The 19900-nt window shown below is 40.3% G+C and overlaps 1 protein-coding gene across 1 annotated transcript in view; it reads right to left on the reverse strand.

Annotated features, from left to right (window-relative positions):
• LOC140236122 (uncharacterized) overlaps positions 1-16036 on the reverse strand; it is a 28533-nt gene extending 12497 nt beyond the window's left edge. Inside the window, exons 1-2 of the mRNA XM_072316096.1 lie at positions 15968-16036; positions 462-2533 (exon numbers count right to left, since the gene is read on the reverse strand). Coding sequence (XP_072172197.1) covers positions 462-2450 — 1989 coding nt within the window. The 5' untranslated portion in view covers positions 2451-2533; positions 15968-16036. The remainder of the gene's footprint in view (positions 1-461; positions 2534-15967) is intronic.
• Positions 16037-19900: the final 3864 nt, after the last annotated feature.

Below are 19900 nucleotides of genomic sequence, written 5' to 3' on the forward strand. Positions count from 1 at the left end.
TGGCCAGGGGGCCAGGCAGGCCACGACAAACTGAGGTCGGGCCACCAAATTTAAAAAAGGAAATCTACTGATGAGGCTACTACAATTCAAAACAGATCGTTGTGTTTCCTTTTATTTCCAGCCAATACATTTCCATTTTGGTCGACCAAAATTTCAAATCATTAAAAATTTTTAAGTGGCCCATTACCACAGAAAAAAAGTTAGCGTTAAACCCTGTTATGTGATTTCATTTTATATCTTTCATCTTAATATATCTTGTAAAGGTATGATTATTATGTTATTTGAACATTGAATTTGAATTTCCAGGAAGATGATCATTATTCAACAGTAAAATCACTATGAATGACCCCGGATGTCAAAGGTCATACAGACGACCTACCAAGTATTTCTGTGTCTTTAGCTGCACCGATACAGATGTATCAACCTGGAATGGAGAAGATGACTTTCTTGAACTCACTCACCTCTTTCTTGAGTTTGTCGCACAGTTGCTGCTCGATCTCAAGCTCGTTCTCCCAGAATTCCATTTCCTTCAGGGTGCCCTTGTTCCGTTTGACGGCCTGCTGGAACTCGATGATCTGGTCCTCGATCTGGTCGATCTCGGGGTCCTTCTCGAAGGCCTGGAGGGAGAGGATGGCCTCCTCAATGCTGCCCAGCTGCGATTTCTGCTTCTCGATGCGCTCCTTCTGGACGTTGACGATCTGGTTGAGCTCACTGATCTTCTCCTGCTCTTTCTTCCTCCGCTGCTCCTCCTCTTTCTTCCGGGAGAGTTCCCGCTGGCGTCGCGCCTCCAGAATCTTGGCCTTCTCCATCTCAATCCGCTCCTTCCGTGCCTTCTCTTTCTTCTCCAACTCCTCCATCCTTAGCTGTTCGATCTGTCGCTGCTTCTCCAGTTCCTTCAATCGCTCTGACTCCCGACGCTTGGCCTCCTCTTCCAACCTGATTTTCTCTTTCTCCAACTCTTGCCGCCTCTCCTCTTCTTTCCTCTTTGCCTCTTCCTCCAGCCGCCGTTTTTCCTTCTCGATCTCCTTTTGCTTTTCAAGCTCTTTCTCCCTCTGCTCTTTCCGCCTCTGTACTTCGAGGGCAGCAAGTCTCGCCTTTTCTTTCTCCAGAGCTGCTTGCCTCTCCGTCTCTCGCTTCTTTTCTTCCTCCTTCTGCTTTTCGATCTCCTTCTGCATACTCATCTCTTTGAGTCTCAGTTCTTCTTGTATCCTAGCCTTCTCCCTTTCTATCTCCTTCTGTCTTTCCGCCTCCTTCAGGCCCTCCTCTTCCCTCTGCCTTTGGATTTCCCGCTGGCGGTCCAGCTCCCGTTTCTCCGCCTCTTTCTTGAGGCGCTCAATTTCCATCTGTCTCTGTTTCTCCTTTTCCACTTCTCGCTGCTTCTCCTCTTCTCTCTGTCTCTCCAGCTCCTTTCGCCGCTCCTCCTCCCTCCTCTTCTCCTCTTCCATTGCTTTGGCTTCCTGGCGCAGTCGTTCCCTCTCTTTCTCCCACGCTTTCTCCCTCTCCTGAGCTGCCAACTGCTCCATCTCTCTTCTCTTCTCCATTTCTTTCCGCTTGTCCTCCTCTCTCTGTCTCTCCAGCTCAGTCCGCCTTGCCTGCTCTCTTAACCTGGCGATTTCTTCCTCTTTCACTCTCTGCTCCTCCTCCTGCTTCTTCTGCAGTCTCTCAATCTCTAATTTCTTCTCCATTTCTATCTGCTTTTCCTTCTCTGCTTTCATAACGTCTTCTTTCCATTTTTGTATTTCATGTACCTGCTGGTGCTGCTGCAAATGCGGCTGCTTCTGAAGTTCAACGCTTTGTTTTCTGATCTCCATTCCATAATTTTCCTTGCGTCCCACTTCTCTAGACCTTGCTTCTTCCTTCCATCTCTCCCTCTTCCTCTGTCGTTCCTTCTCCAGTTCAAGTTCTTGGAGTCTTTCACTTTCCCTTCTTTGTTCCATCAACCTCACCCGCTCCACCTCATTCATCTTTTCCTCTTCCAGCTCCTTCTGCCTATCCGCATCACCACCAACTCTATTCACCTCCTCAGCCGGACTCTGGAAGACACCTTCCCTCCCGAGGTCAAAGCTTGACGAGTGGTTGGCAGCGACTCCGTGCGGGTCGTCCCGATTGTCCAGGTCAAAGTCCGCTAGGGTCATGAAACGTTCGTCGGGACTGGAAAGGTTGTAGCTGTTCACAGAGGAAGGGCGGCTGCTGTGAGGGGTAAGACCCTTCTTGCGGAGGAAGAACCGGACGTTGCCTGCCAGCGGACCCCACTTCTCAAGGGCATGGTAGGGACTCTCAAGGGGATGCAGGAGCCGCTCGCTCTTGGGGGACCTCTCCACCAGGTTGAAGCGGCCCACCTGGCCGGTGGACTGGGCAAGAGCCACCACTACCTCCTGACAGGTGGTACCCTCTGTGATCCCGCAAACCACACGAGGGACCCCGTCCACCCACACTTTGAACTCCATCATGGTTGGAAGCCGGTGAGAGCTACGGTGTCATCTCGCCATGGTTACTGCACCAAGACAGGGCTACGCTGGCATTCCTCACACACCTGCAGTGATGGGGGAAAAAAAGACAAACTTGAACTGATGTATTTACTCACCCAGCTTTTGGCAACATTATTTTCATCTGTTTTCTTAGGAAGAAAGATTTGCGGTGACACCATGTGTATGTAGTCCTTAACCGGATCGTTGACACATGGTGTCACCGCAAATCTTTCTTCCTAATTAACTTCACCATGCAAACCTTCAAACAACACATTTGTTTTCTTGTTTATAATTTCAATAAATACATGGTATAATACTTGTGTATCATGAACACATGATATTCTGATTTTGTGGAACTGTCTGTTTGTTGTTTGAAAAAGGGAAATTCAAAGAGATCATTATTACGAATGTTTCTGAAACCCATACATGAAAAAGGGTAATTAAAATAGGATTTAACATACATGAAAGAATACTACCATCTGTTTCAAAAGAAGCTAAATACTGTGCATTTCAATTTTTACAGAGTTCACTTAATAAGACTCAATTTCAGCTTTACAATCTGACAAGCTTGGATGGAAAATATAAATTGACACAAACAAAGCTCTTCAGATGAACATCATCAAATGGTCACAGGAGAAACTTGTTCTATGTTGCATACATTGATTAAATTCTACTGAATCATCACATCCAATGAATATGTATAAAAGTTTCATAAGCTTGATACAGATGCTGCGTAAATCTCAAAGCTCTACAAACCCTCCAACCTCACCCCCCAAAATCTTAAGTCTGTTCAATCCAAATCTTTTTTCCACAACCAAACCATCAAGTATAATACAACAAAAATCTTTCAAAATATGACCGAGGCTGCATTTCAAAAGCAACTTTCCCATGTTTGAAATGTGCTTCAATGTCCACTATCATAATGAGTTTGCAAACGCCTTTCAGTTCGCATTTCTTGAGTTGCTGCATTTATCAACTCTGTCCTTCAAATCAATTGGGAGAACTTGTCACTGTGCAGCTCCACTGCACCACCAAGGAGCGGAGATCTACGTGTTAGTTGGCAGTGATTGGTGTGAGCAGGTCCGAGCCATTTAACGCATATTTTCAAAACCAAAACAACTTTCTGTCATCAACTCCATAGAAATGCATCTCTGGCTCAAATGCTTTTGTGATCACATTTTTTTTCTGCGTTTCATGCGTTTCTTACCCCATAATCAAAACAGCTTTGCACATATCAACTGTCTATAACTCCCTGAAAATTGTGTGGAAACCTTAATTCTATAGGATTCACAAACACACACACACACAAATTAACAAACACAATCAGAGGTCTCTAAGGGCAAAACAAAGTCTGGAACAAATCTTACAACTTACTGTCTCGTCTAGACACCAACCTCTGAGAGTGCATCTTACAATTTGGAGCACAATATCATTGCAAAACACATTCTCATGTGGGTCTATATTTGTAAAGTTCTCTAAAAAGTTCATAAACTTGCTTTGAAAGCCACAGGGATCATGAAACGTGGCAAGCATTCTCCATTAGGTCTCATTCAAAAGAATCTCTCACCTACCAATAACACTCGAACTACTGTACCAGCTGAAATTTTCGCGTACAGATATTTTCGCGAATTGCTAATTGAAGGACATTTTCGCGTGTTGTTTATTTCGCGGTTACGAGGGTCTAACTGAACTAATCGCGCGTTGTTATTTTCGCGTGTTGTTATTTTTGCGGTTCGAAGGCGATTCGCGAAATTCGCGAAAATTTCGGCTCGTACAGTAACAGGCACTGACAGCATTCCAAATCTTCACACATTGATTGTGAATCACATGACTGCAACTTTTGATAGTCACAGAAAATCCAACCAGAGTTTTGCAGAGATTTTGAAGATTCAGAATAGTCACAAAATTGATAAAATACAGTAAAACCCTGTACAGTTTTGATGTACATTGTACAGCCACTTTCAGATGTACTGTTAGTAAACAATAAAGTACAGTTTGTAGTACTGGTAAAGGAAAAGCCATTAACTATCATCACACTGATCATCGTACGTGACATTTACAGTGTACCCCGGCCCTTCCATTTCTCGTACTCTAAAGTGCAGCTCTGCAAAAACAACATGATGACCAATGTAAACATCTGTGTTTATCAAAATTGTACATTTACATGTAGTCCACAATAGAATGACATGACAAAAACATGCACAGCCACAAAGATTAGATTTTTAAGGCACTTCCTAGTCACTTCATCCCAAGTTCATGTACAGGGTAGTTTTACAACCTGCTACAGTACAAATATGGGCCAACTTGTTTTCAATACCGTAGTTTGACATTGTGGTCACGCTGTGTGGTAGTGAATACAATCTATTTGTATACATCATGCTCACCTCCTTTCTTCATTCAACTTATTTCCTTTTCACACTGTGCAGCAAGAGAAAGAGATAATTATGTAGCAAACATCACAATCAAACCAGAATTGAAGCAATTACCAAAATTGCAGAGCCACCACTGGATATGACAGACACTTTGGCAATACAGGATACAAAGTGATACCGCACTCTACAAAAATAGAAAACATCCCTGGCTATGTGGAGGCATGTGAGTAGCCTGTTCCTCTCAAGCACTATTATCTGCAGCGAACGCCTACGGCTATTTACGAGGCAGTTTAAAAAACACTGCTTTGCTTTCTTTGACATTCCATCTATTGACAGGAACAAATACACTGTACCCATCTCAATGGGGAGATTGGCTTCGTTGGGCATCCTCTAGTCTCTACCCCAAACTTTTCTCTTTTCAAAGTTCAATGTGTGGGCATCACACTAGCTTTATCATCAGCATGTAGAGTTTATTATCTACAGATGGCTCTATCACAAGGTATATAATGTATTCCAATATTACTCCAACTGAGAGAGATAAAATTGTAAACGTCTAACTCTGCTATTCCGTCACTGCTCCACTCGACGACATGGCGAGACAGATTTGCACAGACTGGAAACAAGCCTACAGCTGATAGAGCTCTGATCAGATTAGTATCTTTAAAGCACTCCTTCTTGAATCCTGTAGACAAATAATTTCCAACCTGGCTGCATTGTAGAACCAGAGCTAGCAAAAGACTGATCTCGGTCTACAAGTAAATAAGTTCTGTAAGGGATGAAGCCGCCTTCTCCATCAAGTCAGTATACAGGGAGGTGGCTGTGGGTCACTTGTTGAGAAACTCCACAATCCATAAATGTCAGTCTGAGGACAGGTTACCCCTTACATATGAACCCTACAGTGAGTGATCCTCCTCAAGACCATCAAAACTGTACAACCAAATTTGTCTTGATATCTGACTATTGGAAAAATCTATGACGCTTGTGCGTCACATGTCAGTGAAAGCCTACTAGAATGCCTTTCATACAACTTTAATAGAACTGAAGGTGTATTAATGTGGAATTCCTTTAATAATCTCTCCCTGGAATGCTTGGAATGTCTACTAACGACCTTGAAGGAAGATTTTGGCTCATAACCAGGTATTTCTAAGGTACAGGTGTTATTTTTGTACATGTACAGTTGAACCTCTCTTATCCAGCCTCCCTTTATCCGGATCTCTCTATTATACGGACGCAATCTCGCCATGATTTTTGTTTTAATAATTACAGGAGGAAAGAGGGATTCCTAACTCCTTGAGAACTCCTACACAAACACACATGAATTACATATTACTTCGAACATGATTAACATACATTACATCAAATTTCCTTCCAAATTGCATACCTTCAGACATTTTAACATCCCCAAACATCCCCAAATGTAACAACGAAAGGTTACAGTATACACATTACTACATGTGGTACTACAATTCGCTACATCAGTACATATGTATGTATATGTACGTGTATAAAGCATTGAGTCTCCCGTATCCGGCCAAATCCCTTATCCGGATGAGCCCCGGTCCCGTCTTGTCCGGATACGAGAGGTTCAACTGTACTTTAATAGAGGGATGGTATAGTTGGAGCTTCAGATTTCCAACTGTTTTGTGAGATGATGGAGAAACCTCTTATGAAATATAAAAGAGCATGCAATTCTGAGAGAAATTCAAAGTTTATTTGATGAAAATTAGTTTTGAAATGACAAAGATACCCAAAACAAGCAATCCTAATAAAATCTTTTATTAGGATTGCTTTGTTTTACCAAGGAGGTACATATTTTATGAGAGAACTCTCATACCTCCTTGATTCCTCTTAGAATCGTATGCTCTGTGATATTTTTAATGTAGTTTCATAATTATCTCACAAGTTAAAAGCTGAATCCCTATCTTAAAGACACCCAGTCGCGAGGATACAAGGACATATTTCAGCCGCGGGCGGCAGCACGTAAACTCGCTTCCGAAGTTGCTACGAAGCGAAATGTGTGTGTGCGCAAGACATCCCTAAAGCAATGTATCGCGCTATAGTATCTCGTTTGCTCGCTTGATTGATCTGAGCGCGGGGAGTACGTTTTGTGTAATGTGAATTGAATGTATGGTATACTGTATGTACTTTGTGATGCAATGTTCGCATGAGCTATAGTAGCTAGCTGCCTATACTTGTACGACTACAGTGTACGCCTTCTCTTCATCGCACCGTCGATCGTCGTCAGTCGTTAACTACACTGTAATCGTCAGATCAGATTATAATATAGGTAGGGTGGCCATCATGGACGATGACACATCGTCATGGGTAGCGGATATTACCGCCGAGTTGTCCATTCTGAACGCGGACGATTGGGTCGGAGACCCTGTGTCTTGTGTAGCCCTACTACATATCGACCACCCTTATTGAAACCGACCGCGTATAATTCGCGCACTGAACACTTAGTACGCACTTCTCTTCAAAGCACATAAAATGGATTGGCTTTGAATGTAGATGAGGATGGTGTGGGAAAACGCGATAATTCATTGTTCATTAATGGTTTTAATCAAGGACAAAATTTCGAATGAATATTTTCACCGAATCGTAATGACAGCACAATGTAATGTCTATGGAAGTTTCTAAAAGGCTTCTAAAAAGGATCGTACAACACGGTGTTCAATACAACTCGGTTTGCGTGCATTGTCAATGCAAAAACAGCGGTCGATCCTATTAACGCGATTTACCGCGGGGAGCTGAAACGAGGCCACGCAAGTTCGTCGGCGATATTTTTGCACTGAAACTTCGAATCGAAAACGGAACAACGGCATTTGATAGAGCTGGATTTTCTCAATCACGTAGGTCAAGTTTTTTTTACGTGAATTTCAGTGTTAAATATTCTTATCAAGCAGATAAACATCAGGCGGTCGATTAGTAGTAGGTCCAACCATACTTGCCCTGGCGTGTGTAAATTCAGGACGGGGAAGCGACTGTGCCCGTGCAGGGCCAACGGCCACAGTTGCACTGCACAGTGTAACTGAGGCCGTGATAGAAGGGGGCCGTGCACCAACCGACATACCTTCAAGTCGAAGTAGGGCCTAAACTAGAATCTATTATTGTTAGATCTATCATCTTTGAACCTTTAGTTCCCCTATTTAAACGTTAGAGTTCTACCAGATCTATAGGGTTAGACTACATGTATGATGGAGCTTGCGATAGATCTATTCATTTTTTTTTTTATTTATTTGCAAATCCTGAATCATATTCTTGGGGAATTTGCATAACATGATTGATATGAAAAACTTCTCATTTAATGGGACTAATGACATTAAACTGACCCAGCAAATGTCATTTCAATTACGGCATTATCATAATTTGACATAAATGAGAACGCGGAATTATACATAGAAAAATAAGCCTACTTGTCGATCAAACGCAAATGCCCTAAAGTTACTGATACTAGATTAGAAAAAGTCATTCCACTTCAATCACTGATTCATGTGTAGACTTCTACTTACACATCATCTGGATCTGGATTCCTTGAAGTTGTTGACTTGGCCAGCTGGGGTTGCTTGATTGGCGTAAGCCGTGTCGGAACACGAATTTGCACATTCTAAATAAAAATTCCTGCAAAACTGTTCATGCAACTCCAGCAAGTGGAAAGCAAAATTTTCATCGGCACGCTGACGCTGAAGCCTCCCCCTCTGGTCTCTTACTTGTCCTCCAGCTAAGAACACGTCTCTCTGCGTTCTCCACTCGTCGATAGCGTCAAACAAGTAGATACGTTGCCTCGAGTTGGACGGCTGTTTGATCTCCATTGTGAGGTTTCATTACTAAGCCGAAACAGTACAGCACTTTTTAACACATGCAGCTGACGCAGCAGACAACATTGCACGATAAAATCATTTTTTTTTAACCTGCCATATGGCCATATGCATTGCAACTTGCTATACATGAAGCTTAGAGTTTTAATATTTCTTCATCAAAGCATATTTATAAATACCAAATATTAAACAACGTAATATATGAATAATTTATGATATTGTTATATAATATTTTCAGACATTCTTAAATATTATTGCCTAGATTGCTGAAATTGGCACCATAGTGCATATAAACAGAGACTGGAGCCAGATACGTACGTACGTACACCCGACAGCTCTCACTACTTCTTGTGTCGCGGACCGGGAGAGATTTTCATGCGCATGGCTGTTGTGCGGTTTTGTGCATGCACCCATTCGGCCCCATTCGGTAGGTATTCGGGCGTCCATGTTGAAATTACAGTGGACAGCTCGCACGGCGCTCGTGCCCCATCAGGTTTTCGCTGGTGCGCTGCGTAGCGTCGTGTTCGGCATTCGGTACGTACGGGGGTACAATAACGGGAGGAGCAGCTGGTCGTGCTTTTCTACTGAGCTGCGAATCGCCTGCGACGACCGGCTGCCTTTAAACCAAAACTATCCTGTTTAACACAAGCAACACACATTTCATTCAAAAGATAGTTTTATGTTCACCACTGGACTACTGAAAGTGGGATGTCTAAAGCAGGGTAACACAAATTTATGCCAATTTCAAATGCAGTATAAATATGTAGGCTATATAATGAAGTTTGTGCAGCTTTAATTTAACTAAAAATAATTCTTTTGGTTTGATTTGATTTGGTCTTATTCAATTAATTCTAGTTTAATCTAATTAAATTTAATAATAAACTAAAATGAATTGAATTTAAAGCACTCTGAAATTGTAACACGAAATAAACATTGACACTGAGATGATCAACTGTACAAAAAGCAAGGATTGAAAAATAAGACTGCGGTACAAAACTTGACTCTGGGATACAGGTACCGGTCCCTGAGTTCTTTCTGATAAACACAGAATTTGTACAGTAACTTTTGAATTCTCATGAATAATAAACTGCTACTGTACATCGCCAACAAGAATCAATTTTCAAAATGTCTCACGCCTAATGGAAATTTCATATTTGGTGAACTTGATCAACATATAATGTTTAATGTATCTGGGCCCAATCTCTTCACCCCCCCCCCCCCCCCAAAAAAAAAAAAAAAATGAGGTGTTCAAAAGACTATTAAACCAGTAGGCCTACTTGATAATGAATATCAGACAAGTATTAAGTGCATGTCGTAAAGGCCATCCATTCTTTGGGATAACCAAGCGAAAATTATCAGCACCACCCACACCTTCAGTTTGCTTGCCAAAATTTTATGATAGCTGCCAGCAGGAGAGATTGTGACCCAGTTGGAAATACTTTCAATATTTTCAATGTCTACAGCATCAGCCTCCCCCCATCAATCATACCAATATTGACACCTGCCTGACCTCTGACCTTTGACATGCCAAGGCCATATTTTGGTATTTCCACCATCAGTAAGGCATCACAAGAAAAGGAAAAAGGCTTCTGCACTGGCATGTACAGTATATCCCAGAGGACTCCAGACTAAAAGCGAATGGGGGGGGGGGGGGGAGGGGTTTACACTTTTTTAGAGCTAATCAAAACTTCTACTGGAATGGCTTTGTAGGTCATAAAATTATATCCATGCTTATAAATGCATAGAGGGTGGGGAATGATGGGACAGGCCTCCGATTCATGCTAATGTATCAAATATCATGCTATCATATCACAATGACTTTCATATAGTACAGTTGTATATGCTGTACACATTGTAGGACCTACATGCTATTGTTAAGTATTACCCAGTATATCAACACAAGAAGACACTTCAAAGATAGTCTACCATGCAATAGACACAATCTGATCAAACAACTTGGTGGGCCATTAGTCTGAGGCCGTGAAGGTGAATGCTGCTACAATAATACATATCATATGTAGCCTACAATCAAAAGTGAAATTGAATGGGACAATCGGGCAATGAGTGTAGACCAATACTAGTTCGTTTGTTTGTATGGGAAAGTTTTTTTTTATGTTTTTCCCTTCATGATGGACAGATACTCAATATGCTATTTTAAAGAACATGCACAAGTTGATGCCTATAAAAGCATGTTATCCTCTACAAAATGGACTAGTGACGCAACTTTGTCCTGCTTGTTAATTTTACTGCTTCACTGACCACCTCAAAGCTGGTGTGAAGTATAAAACTACCATTACACAATACACAAAAGGAATCAATTGCATCCTTATCACACAAATTGAGATATTAGATTAAGGTGTATTGTATGCTACGTCCTCATTGAGGTCAAGGTTGCAAAGATTGTTTATTCCTGGGGCTGATAGATTGTGAGATTATTGTGCCCTACAAAGTATAAAAACAGGTCAATTTTGGCTTTTCACCAGAACCTGTACAGTCTGTATGTTTGCCTCTCTCTCTCTCTCTCTCTCTCTCTCTTTCTCTTGTCGGTGCCAATCTATCCTGTCTAATAAATAAATCAAGTCATTAAATTTCAGTCTTCCCTCCTTTCTTTCCCTCTCAAATCACTGATCAAACCTTCAACCTACAAATATATGCAACACATCCACAAGTACTCTCCTAGTATATAAAATCTTACATACTAAGGTTATATCTTTTTCTTTCTCCATCATTCTTTAAATCCATCTACCAATCTCATGATCATTTATTGCCATCTCTCCTTTTTTTTTCAACTCTCTCACTCATCAACCATCAAGCTATCAAATCGACAAAATACGGTGAGTACCGCAGTCCTTACTCAAAATCCTACATTATGTACGTATACATGTTTCTTTTTCTTTTTCTTTCTCCATCTATCTTGCATATATTCTATCCATCTATCTATCTCTCCATCTTTCTGTCATGTTGACAAGTTTGTAGTACTGTCATGACCACATCCTGCACAATCAGCCACATTCCTGAAGTTAAACTTCTGTGGTGAGTCATACCCAAAGAATGTTCATGACAATATTAGCAGGGTTCATGCTCTGCAGAAAGAATGCAATACAATGTTATCGGCAGACTGGCTGACAGTTGAACAATAGGATACACTCGTAAGTCTTACACAGAGACATTTAAAATGATTATCTCTCTTGCTCACTCTCCCTAGAATTTAGCACTTTGAATGATATGTCTACAGATGTCTTGCTAAATCTTGAATATTCTCTGATCTCATAACCACTCCTTGAAACCTTTATGTACTGTCTCTCCCCCCCCCCCCCCATACATTCCACAATCACAGCTCTACAAATTACAATAGTACACTTCCAAGACTAGCTCAGTTTAGGCCAAGTCACAAATATTTGTGGGTGGAGATCTTGTCAATATTGTAGATCTCTTTATCTCCTACACTGTGTCCACAATCTCAAGTCGTCTGAACAGGAAACAAATTCTTTCCGACTCTTGCAAACTACACACAGACAAACAGCATGCCAATTGTAACAGTATGCTCTTGGTTTGGTTTGAGCCAGTCAAGAGGGTTGTTGGAAGCTTGTGCCCATCTTAAGCAGGAGACCCTCCTTCGTTGCAGCAATGAGGAAGTTATTTTAAAAGGGAAGCACAGTATCAACATGCAATGTGTACATACACATCATGTATATCGTATGCTAGAGCTCTGGAAATGTTTTAACAGAATCAGAATTCATACAGCACAACACTATGAACATTCAGTAGTATTGAACTATTAAAACCAAGTAACATAGCATCCTGTGGGTGAGAAAACAGCTGTGGTCGAATATAATGACTTTAATCTACGACATTCATGTAGAGTTGTTTCTTTAAATAATGTATCATCACTAATCAGCAATGTCAAATCAACTTCATTTACATCAAATATCTCTTCCACTTTTAAGAAATCTTGCAAGTGGTAGAACACATGAAATCAATGTCTATAATACTGTCTGTGAATCCATCAAGTATAATGCAATGAATTCCAACACATCTTATAGTTCACAAGAATTTGATATATAATGTGTCATTATGGATATTAACAGACAGTAGGTGAGATGCAAGAATAGCTTTCTTGCTGGTAAAATACAGTGAAATGTTTACACTAGTGAACGTGAAATGCTTACACTAGTTAGTGAACGTTCATCTCTAAATTGTTGGCAATATGACTTTACCTCAGCACTTTATTTTTACTGCAATTGTACAACTACATTATGTACTTTGTATGAGCTAGCTTCTTTCATATACATTGTATAGCTTTGAAAACCAATTTCAGGTAATTACTGCCTATTGCACAATACAGTAGTGCTTGACAATCTTTTTTTCTCAGACAAAGTGGCCCATTAGGGCAACTAAAACTATCAAATCTGAAATTTTGGTGGTACCAAAAGGGATGTACAGTCAACCTCACCAAGAGGAATAAATCGCATGTAAAGTCGAAGGTCTTTTCAAGTCCTCTTCTCTATATGATTTTGATCCCTCATGAGTCGAATTTTCTCTATTAAAGTTGAAGTTATTTCTTCAGTCAGAATGGATTTGACTGAGGCAAGGTTGACTGTATACAACTATTTCCTGCATGAGCAACACCTTTGATTATCAAGACATCAAGTTATGTGCCAAACAGAGAGCAATGATTTCAGAACAAACAGTTGAGTTGAAAAAACATGATTTATAACAAGTAGGCTGAAGAAGATGTCTCCTATCCAACAAGGCAAATACAGATTGGATGTTGGGAAAAGATAATTTGTATTTACTGGGAACAGCCGTTGCTTTTTTTACTCTAGAACCCAGTAGGAAAGCAATCAAATGGGTAAGTTTGTTGTACATTTTAGTAAAGATCTACAGGTACCTGGTAGGCCTAGAAAACTTTTTTTTTCATGTCTAGTTGAGTGACCTGCACCTTATATGCATGTTTGAATCACATTTCGTCACTGAAATTCTATGAATCCCACTCACATACAGGAAAAATACTGAAGATTCCAACAGAACCACAAGTTCACTTATCGATACCAGAAATTTTTACAGCCATCGTCTTCAAACGCGAATGATGCAGAATAGTTGTGCGCTATTAAAGGAAGGGGCCCGCAACTCATCATCCTCGCTCCCATAGACAAAGCACATAACAGACGTGTGCGGGTGACCGTGATGCTCCCATCAAGCACGTAAAAGATGCGTGCGGGTGACCGTGATGATACCAAAAACGATCTTTCAACTTTGATGATACTTATAACACATAGGCTATTCCTAATAATAAATTTAAGATTTTCGCGAAAACTGTTCAGTTTTCACCACATTTTGCTTGGTTGTGGTAACCTTACCAAGTTTCAAGCGTACTGAACACAGTCTCAGGCATAAATTTTTGTTCTGTGCACTTGTAACGATTTCAAACTGGGTGATGGTATTCAGGCCCCTGGCAAGGTACGGACATATCTCAATTTACTCCTTATAAATATTTAATAGACTCCTCAAATGTTACAAAGACTAGAACACTGCATGATATATAAAGTAACAGGGTCTCTTGTACTGGTTTAATTGCATATTTTAATATCAGGCTTGGGGTGTACATTGTAGATAAAATAGGCGCTAACGTTATACCTACCATTCGGTCGCCATCATAGAATTACCAATAAAAATAAAGGCACATAGACCCGGTATGTGCGGACATGCGGGGAGTGCTGTTATTTGGATGATACTGCCGATCACAGTAGCATTGTATTGATACAAAGATTGCCGAAGTTGGGTCCAGTGCCTTTTAAGTCATTACTCATTCATGCACCTGTCACTATTTGTCCCTCTCATGATCGTGCTTTATTTAATCATTACATGCGAGACGACTCTTCTTTATGTCGAGCAAGAAGTAAAAAGGTGCCTTCGTTAAGTGCTTTCTCGAGGCCTACATGTCCACATTGATTAATGTATAGTTTTCTAGACAGAAAAATTTGTCTGTCTGGAGAAGCTTTTTATCATTTTTATAATTTTTTGAATCCCCTCCTTAGGAGGGGATTCTGTGAAGCCAGCTACAGATGTTTGTAGTCTCCGTGAAACATACGTTTTTGTATCCCCGATGACAATCAGACACAGACCGATCTTTCGTCGGTCAAATGATGACAAATGGTTAGATGTTGTTTCAGGAGAAAGAAATAGGGTCCGGTCCTTCAGAATTTCCCAAACGAAACCCTACTTTCGTATCTGTCAAGGTGAAACAACGAAACAGCCATGGGTATGGCCATATACCATGTCAGTTCGGGAAACCCACTCACAAGGGGGGCCCCTCCTTATAAGTAACCCGTCCCCCTTATAAGTAACCCCGTCCCCCTTATAAGTAACCCCCGGGGCACCCCTTATAAGGAGTCTCCACGCTGTTTTGCAATGCAACGCGAAAATGAAAGGACTGCGGCAATTCGCTTGATTATGTCCATAAAGCTTCACAAGTTTCCTAGTTACTCACGAAATTTGAGCAAAATCGGTTTGAGGCATCATATCTAAAATCATGGATTTAAATGCGATGTCAAACGACCCATGCGAATGCTGAAATGCGAGCGATTACTGGCGTGAGTGTCGCCAGGCGCGGCGGCGCGGCAGTGCTTGAGTGCAGACGTGGCGACTGAGTACGGAGGTCAGTCGCCACGTCTGCACTCAAACATTGCCGCGCCGCCGCGCCTGGCGACACTCACGCCAGTAATCGCTCGCATTTCAGCATTCGCATGGGTCGTTTGACATCGCATTTAAATCCATGATTTTAGATATGATGCCTCCAACCGATTTTGCTCAAATTTCGTGAGTAACTAGGAAACTTGTGAAGCTTTATGGACATAATCAAGCGAATTGCCGCAGTCCTTTCATTTTCGCGTTGCATTGCAAAAAAGCGTGGAGACTCCTTATAAGGGGTGCCCCGGGGGTTACTTATAAGGGGGACGGGGTTACTTATAAGGGGGACGGGTTACTTATAAGGAGGGGCCCCCCTTGTGAGTGGGTTTCCCGAACTGATGTAGACTCTATACCCATACCATGGTTACTATACTTACTAGCCAAGGGCAAACTAGCATTAGAATCTAGTAGTAGCCAGAATTAAGAAGGGCAAGACTGACTTCACTCAGCTCACTTTTACTTTGACAGAAAGATCCGTCTGTCCGGAGGACTCTTTTATATTTTGCCATTAACGCTGTCCTCCGTATACGGAGGGGATCCGTGAAGCCAGACGTAGTCTCCGCGGAACATTCCCCGACGGACAGATACAGACCGATCTTTCGGTCAAACTTTTACTTACCCTTGCTTGGCGCTGGAGCTGTACTGTGTCTGTGGATTGTGTAAAGTTTATACGACTCCTCTTCAGCTGTGAATGGTGAAGAACCAAATGCTACACATCTAAACCATAAACTGGAGATGGAAGATGCATGGCCATGGTGATTACATCGTCCCGTATCCCGCATATCACAATTGCTACGGAGTGGAATTGTATGTCTCTAGGATAAAAGATTTGCCACGGGCACAGCTTTTAGAAGAGAGGTATGATGAACTGCACATAGACGGGTCTAAAGCTAGCTAGCTAGCGTAGTACTTTAGTGCAGATCATGCAGTCAACATACACACAAATCTATCGACGCTTCCGTATTTCACCACAACATAGGGGTCTGCTCCACAATCCATTACCATGCAGATCGGGTCGCGTCGCGCAGTCGGTCACGTACAACACACGACAACATACAAGCCTGACTGCATTCTTATATCTCGTAGCAGACGACAGCTGGCGCTCGACTTCGCTGTTTACAAGTCGAGAAACACTGCGTCCTTGCCCCCAGAAAGCCGCCCCATTCATAAAATCTAGCAGGTAGCTAGTACGCTAATAGAGATCTACAATAGGTATGGCATAGTGTTTCTTGACTGTTGTATTGTTGTTAGTTTTTTTTGCTTGTCAGCTGATGAAACCCGGAAGTGGCACCAGAAACTATAGAGTGACCCCTTCCCACATTTTTCAAAACGTGGCGCCAGCCATGCAATGTGGTTATAATATGAAGAGTTTGTTTGCAAAAACCGATAAGTCCATTTTTGAAGATTTTGAAATACGGTCTCTGTCATAAAGTGCAAAATAATACCTATTAAATGATATATTGATCACTACATATAAAGGTATATTTTTGTAGTTATGGTCAAAAGAAGCAAAAAATTTCTTATTATTCTCTTTGTTTTTCTTGACCTTTAATCGCAAATATCTCCATTTGACAAATATGGACTTATCGGTTTTTGCAAACAAACTCTTCATATTGTCTTTATCTACCTATTTTACTATCGACCAATATTTCCTTTCATGAATCTCTCTACCTCAATTTCTGTTTGTTTGTAGACTTCTTTATTTATGTAGGCCTTTGGTATAAAATAAAAATGACATGTGTAGGCCTACTTGTTTTTGACAGGTCTTTATTTTGTTGTCTTGCAGTATTGATGGTAATCATGATGATGGTGATGACGATGATGATGTAGACAATGATTATAGAGACAAAACCAATCACATTCAATTTAATTTCTTGTCAGAATTCACGATGCATCCCCCAAGGATGAACATGAAGAGTTTGATTGCAGAACAAATTAAGTACCATTTTCAAACATTTTGAAGTAGAGTAAAATAAAACTTTTCTGTGATAACTCACCTGTTATATAACAAGGTATGTATTAGAAGTTACAATAATTAGTCTGATATCCCATATTTTTATTCTTCTATTATCTGTTTTTGTTGTTTTTTTTAGCAGCTTTAATCACAAATATCTCAAATGAACACAATTGAAGTTAACTCATTTTGCAATCAAAATCTGCATATGCTTCTCATTGTCATTCACTGTAAAAGTGAAAAATCTTGCAGTGTGGAAATTTTTACTCATTTCATGCAGCGTACCAGAAACTAGTGCAAAAATAAAAGTACAAAGAATTTTTTAATTGTAATATGTACCACTATATGTAATGTCTTGATTCTGTCTTGATTAGTAATGCACAAAATTCATCTTGCTTGGCACTGTGTGAAAACTTACTCATGCCTTAATATTGTTGAAAATTCCAGATTCATCTATAGTGTATTTACCTTACATTTTGGTTCTTATCCATGTATAGTACCATAAACATGTATTTGTTTGAATAAATTTTGTAAGAATAATGTCAGCATGTGCACTAATATATTCATTACAATTGCATTGCTAAGATTATTTTCTCATATGGATGTATCATCACTGATTAGAACAGCATCTCACGTCACATTTTAGTATCAACATCATTTTTTACATCACTGTCTACCACATACAACTAAGCCATCACCATTCATGTCCATATTAAAGGACAAGTTCACCTTCATAAACATAAGGATTGAGAGAATGCAGCAATATTAGTAGAACACATCAGTGAAAGTTTGAGGAAAATTGGACAATCAATGCAAAACTTATGAATTTTAAAAGTTTTTGTGGTGGAACCGCTGGATGAGGAGGCTACTAAGGCTCATGATGTCATACGAGTACAACAGTATAAAGAAAATGTTAAGAAAATTCAACATATTTTCACTTTTTGCGCATAATAAAAGAGCACTTGACTTGCCTCTTTCTAAAGGCAATGGGAATAATATTACCCATAACATACATCAGTAACGAGTCAAGGGAATGTGTACTTTTTTCAAAAGATGAAATTTTGTGAAATTCTCTTTATATTTTCCTTATATTGTTGTATGCATGTGACATCATACACTGCAGTAGTCTTCTCATCCAGCGGTGACTGCACAAAAACTTCAAAAATTCATAACTTTTGAACAGATTGTCCGATTTTCCTCAAACTTTCAGTGATGTGTTCTACTAATATTGCTACATTCTCTCAATCCTTATGTTAATGAAGGTGAACTTGTCCTTTAAAGTTTAATGCTATCTGTAGCACACCTTTATTCTCATCTTTACACTCAATCAAGACATCCAATAACAAAGTCACTTATCACCGTCTCTCCCTTCATTCTCATTTTTTTTTTATCACTTTCAACAAGAGTATCATCTCTCTTCTATCATGGGGTGGGGGGGGGGGGGGGGGGGGGAGGTCACCCTCCATCTAACTTGCTACGCAACTGCATTCATCGAAAAAAGGCATCATAAAAGGGTATGTTTTAAGACATACAGATCGAGTCATCAACATTTTCCCTAAAATACCTTTGTTTTTCTTTCAGTCATTTCAGGGTTCCAATTTTGCAAAATATTGTACATTAAAGGTAGTCAATTTTATGACATTCTGGGAGTAACATTTGAAAGAATGATAGGAAGATCACTGCTTAATGTTGTGGATTAAATACAGTTAGATCTGATATCTTTTTAACTGAATGCCACATTGAAATATCAAGAAAGTGTTAGATTTAGATATCTTTTTTAAATAACCGAATTCTAAATTGATATATTCTAAACTGAATTACACATTGAATATCAAGAAAGTGTTCATTCGTTGCTTTAAAACTTCAGTAGCGTATTTATTAAAAATGCTATTTAGATATTGTACTTGGAAGTTGGTGCTATAATGAAATACAGCATTTTGGGTATGTGAATCCTGTGGTGAAGACACTTACGCTATGTCCTAAAGGTGTGCACCATTTAGGAGTGAAAAGTTGATGGCAGTAATATAACATTTGGGGCCCATTTCTGACGTGTTTGGATGTGGGTCTGTAGCCAACACTTTTGTGTTGTTACCTCTGCCAAGGAAGGAGGTTATGTTTTCATTACTGTTGGTTTGTTTGTTTGTTTGTTTGTATGTGTGCAAAATAACTCAAAAATTTGTGCATGGATTTAGATGAAACTTGCAGGAAAAACAAGGTTGAGAATGAAGCAAAGAACAGATGATTAAATTTTGGTAGTGATCCAGAAATTTTTTATGGATTTTATGAAGAATTTTTGATATTTTGGCAGGTGGGGTCAATGAACTTGAGAGTTCAAGCTGCGCATTTTTGAGGTTTTTATACGCGCACTAAAGTGCGTGCTCTACTTTCTGTTAGGGCAAGGTGCGCCGCGCAGCTGAAGGTTTATGACGTAACAATTAGCTTCTATATTGGAAAATTTTTCAGCATGTATACTAGTACGTATGGGTAGAACTCACTGATCTCTGTGGAAGAGCAGGATATCAGTGGAAATGAAGTAGCTGCTTGGCAGTTAGAGGTCTGCGCTCTCAGAGTGCTTCTCTAGTTTATATTGATTCACTG

The sequence above is a fragment of the Diadema setosum genome, chromosome 12 (assembly GCF_964275005.1).
Source record: "Diadema setosum chromosome 12, eeDiaSeto1, whole genome shotgun sequence".
Lineage (NCBI taxonomy): Eukaryota > Metazoa > Echinodermata > Echinoidea > Diadematoida > Diadematidae > Diadema > Diadema setosum.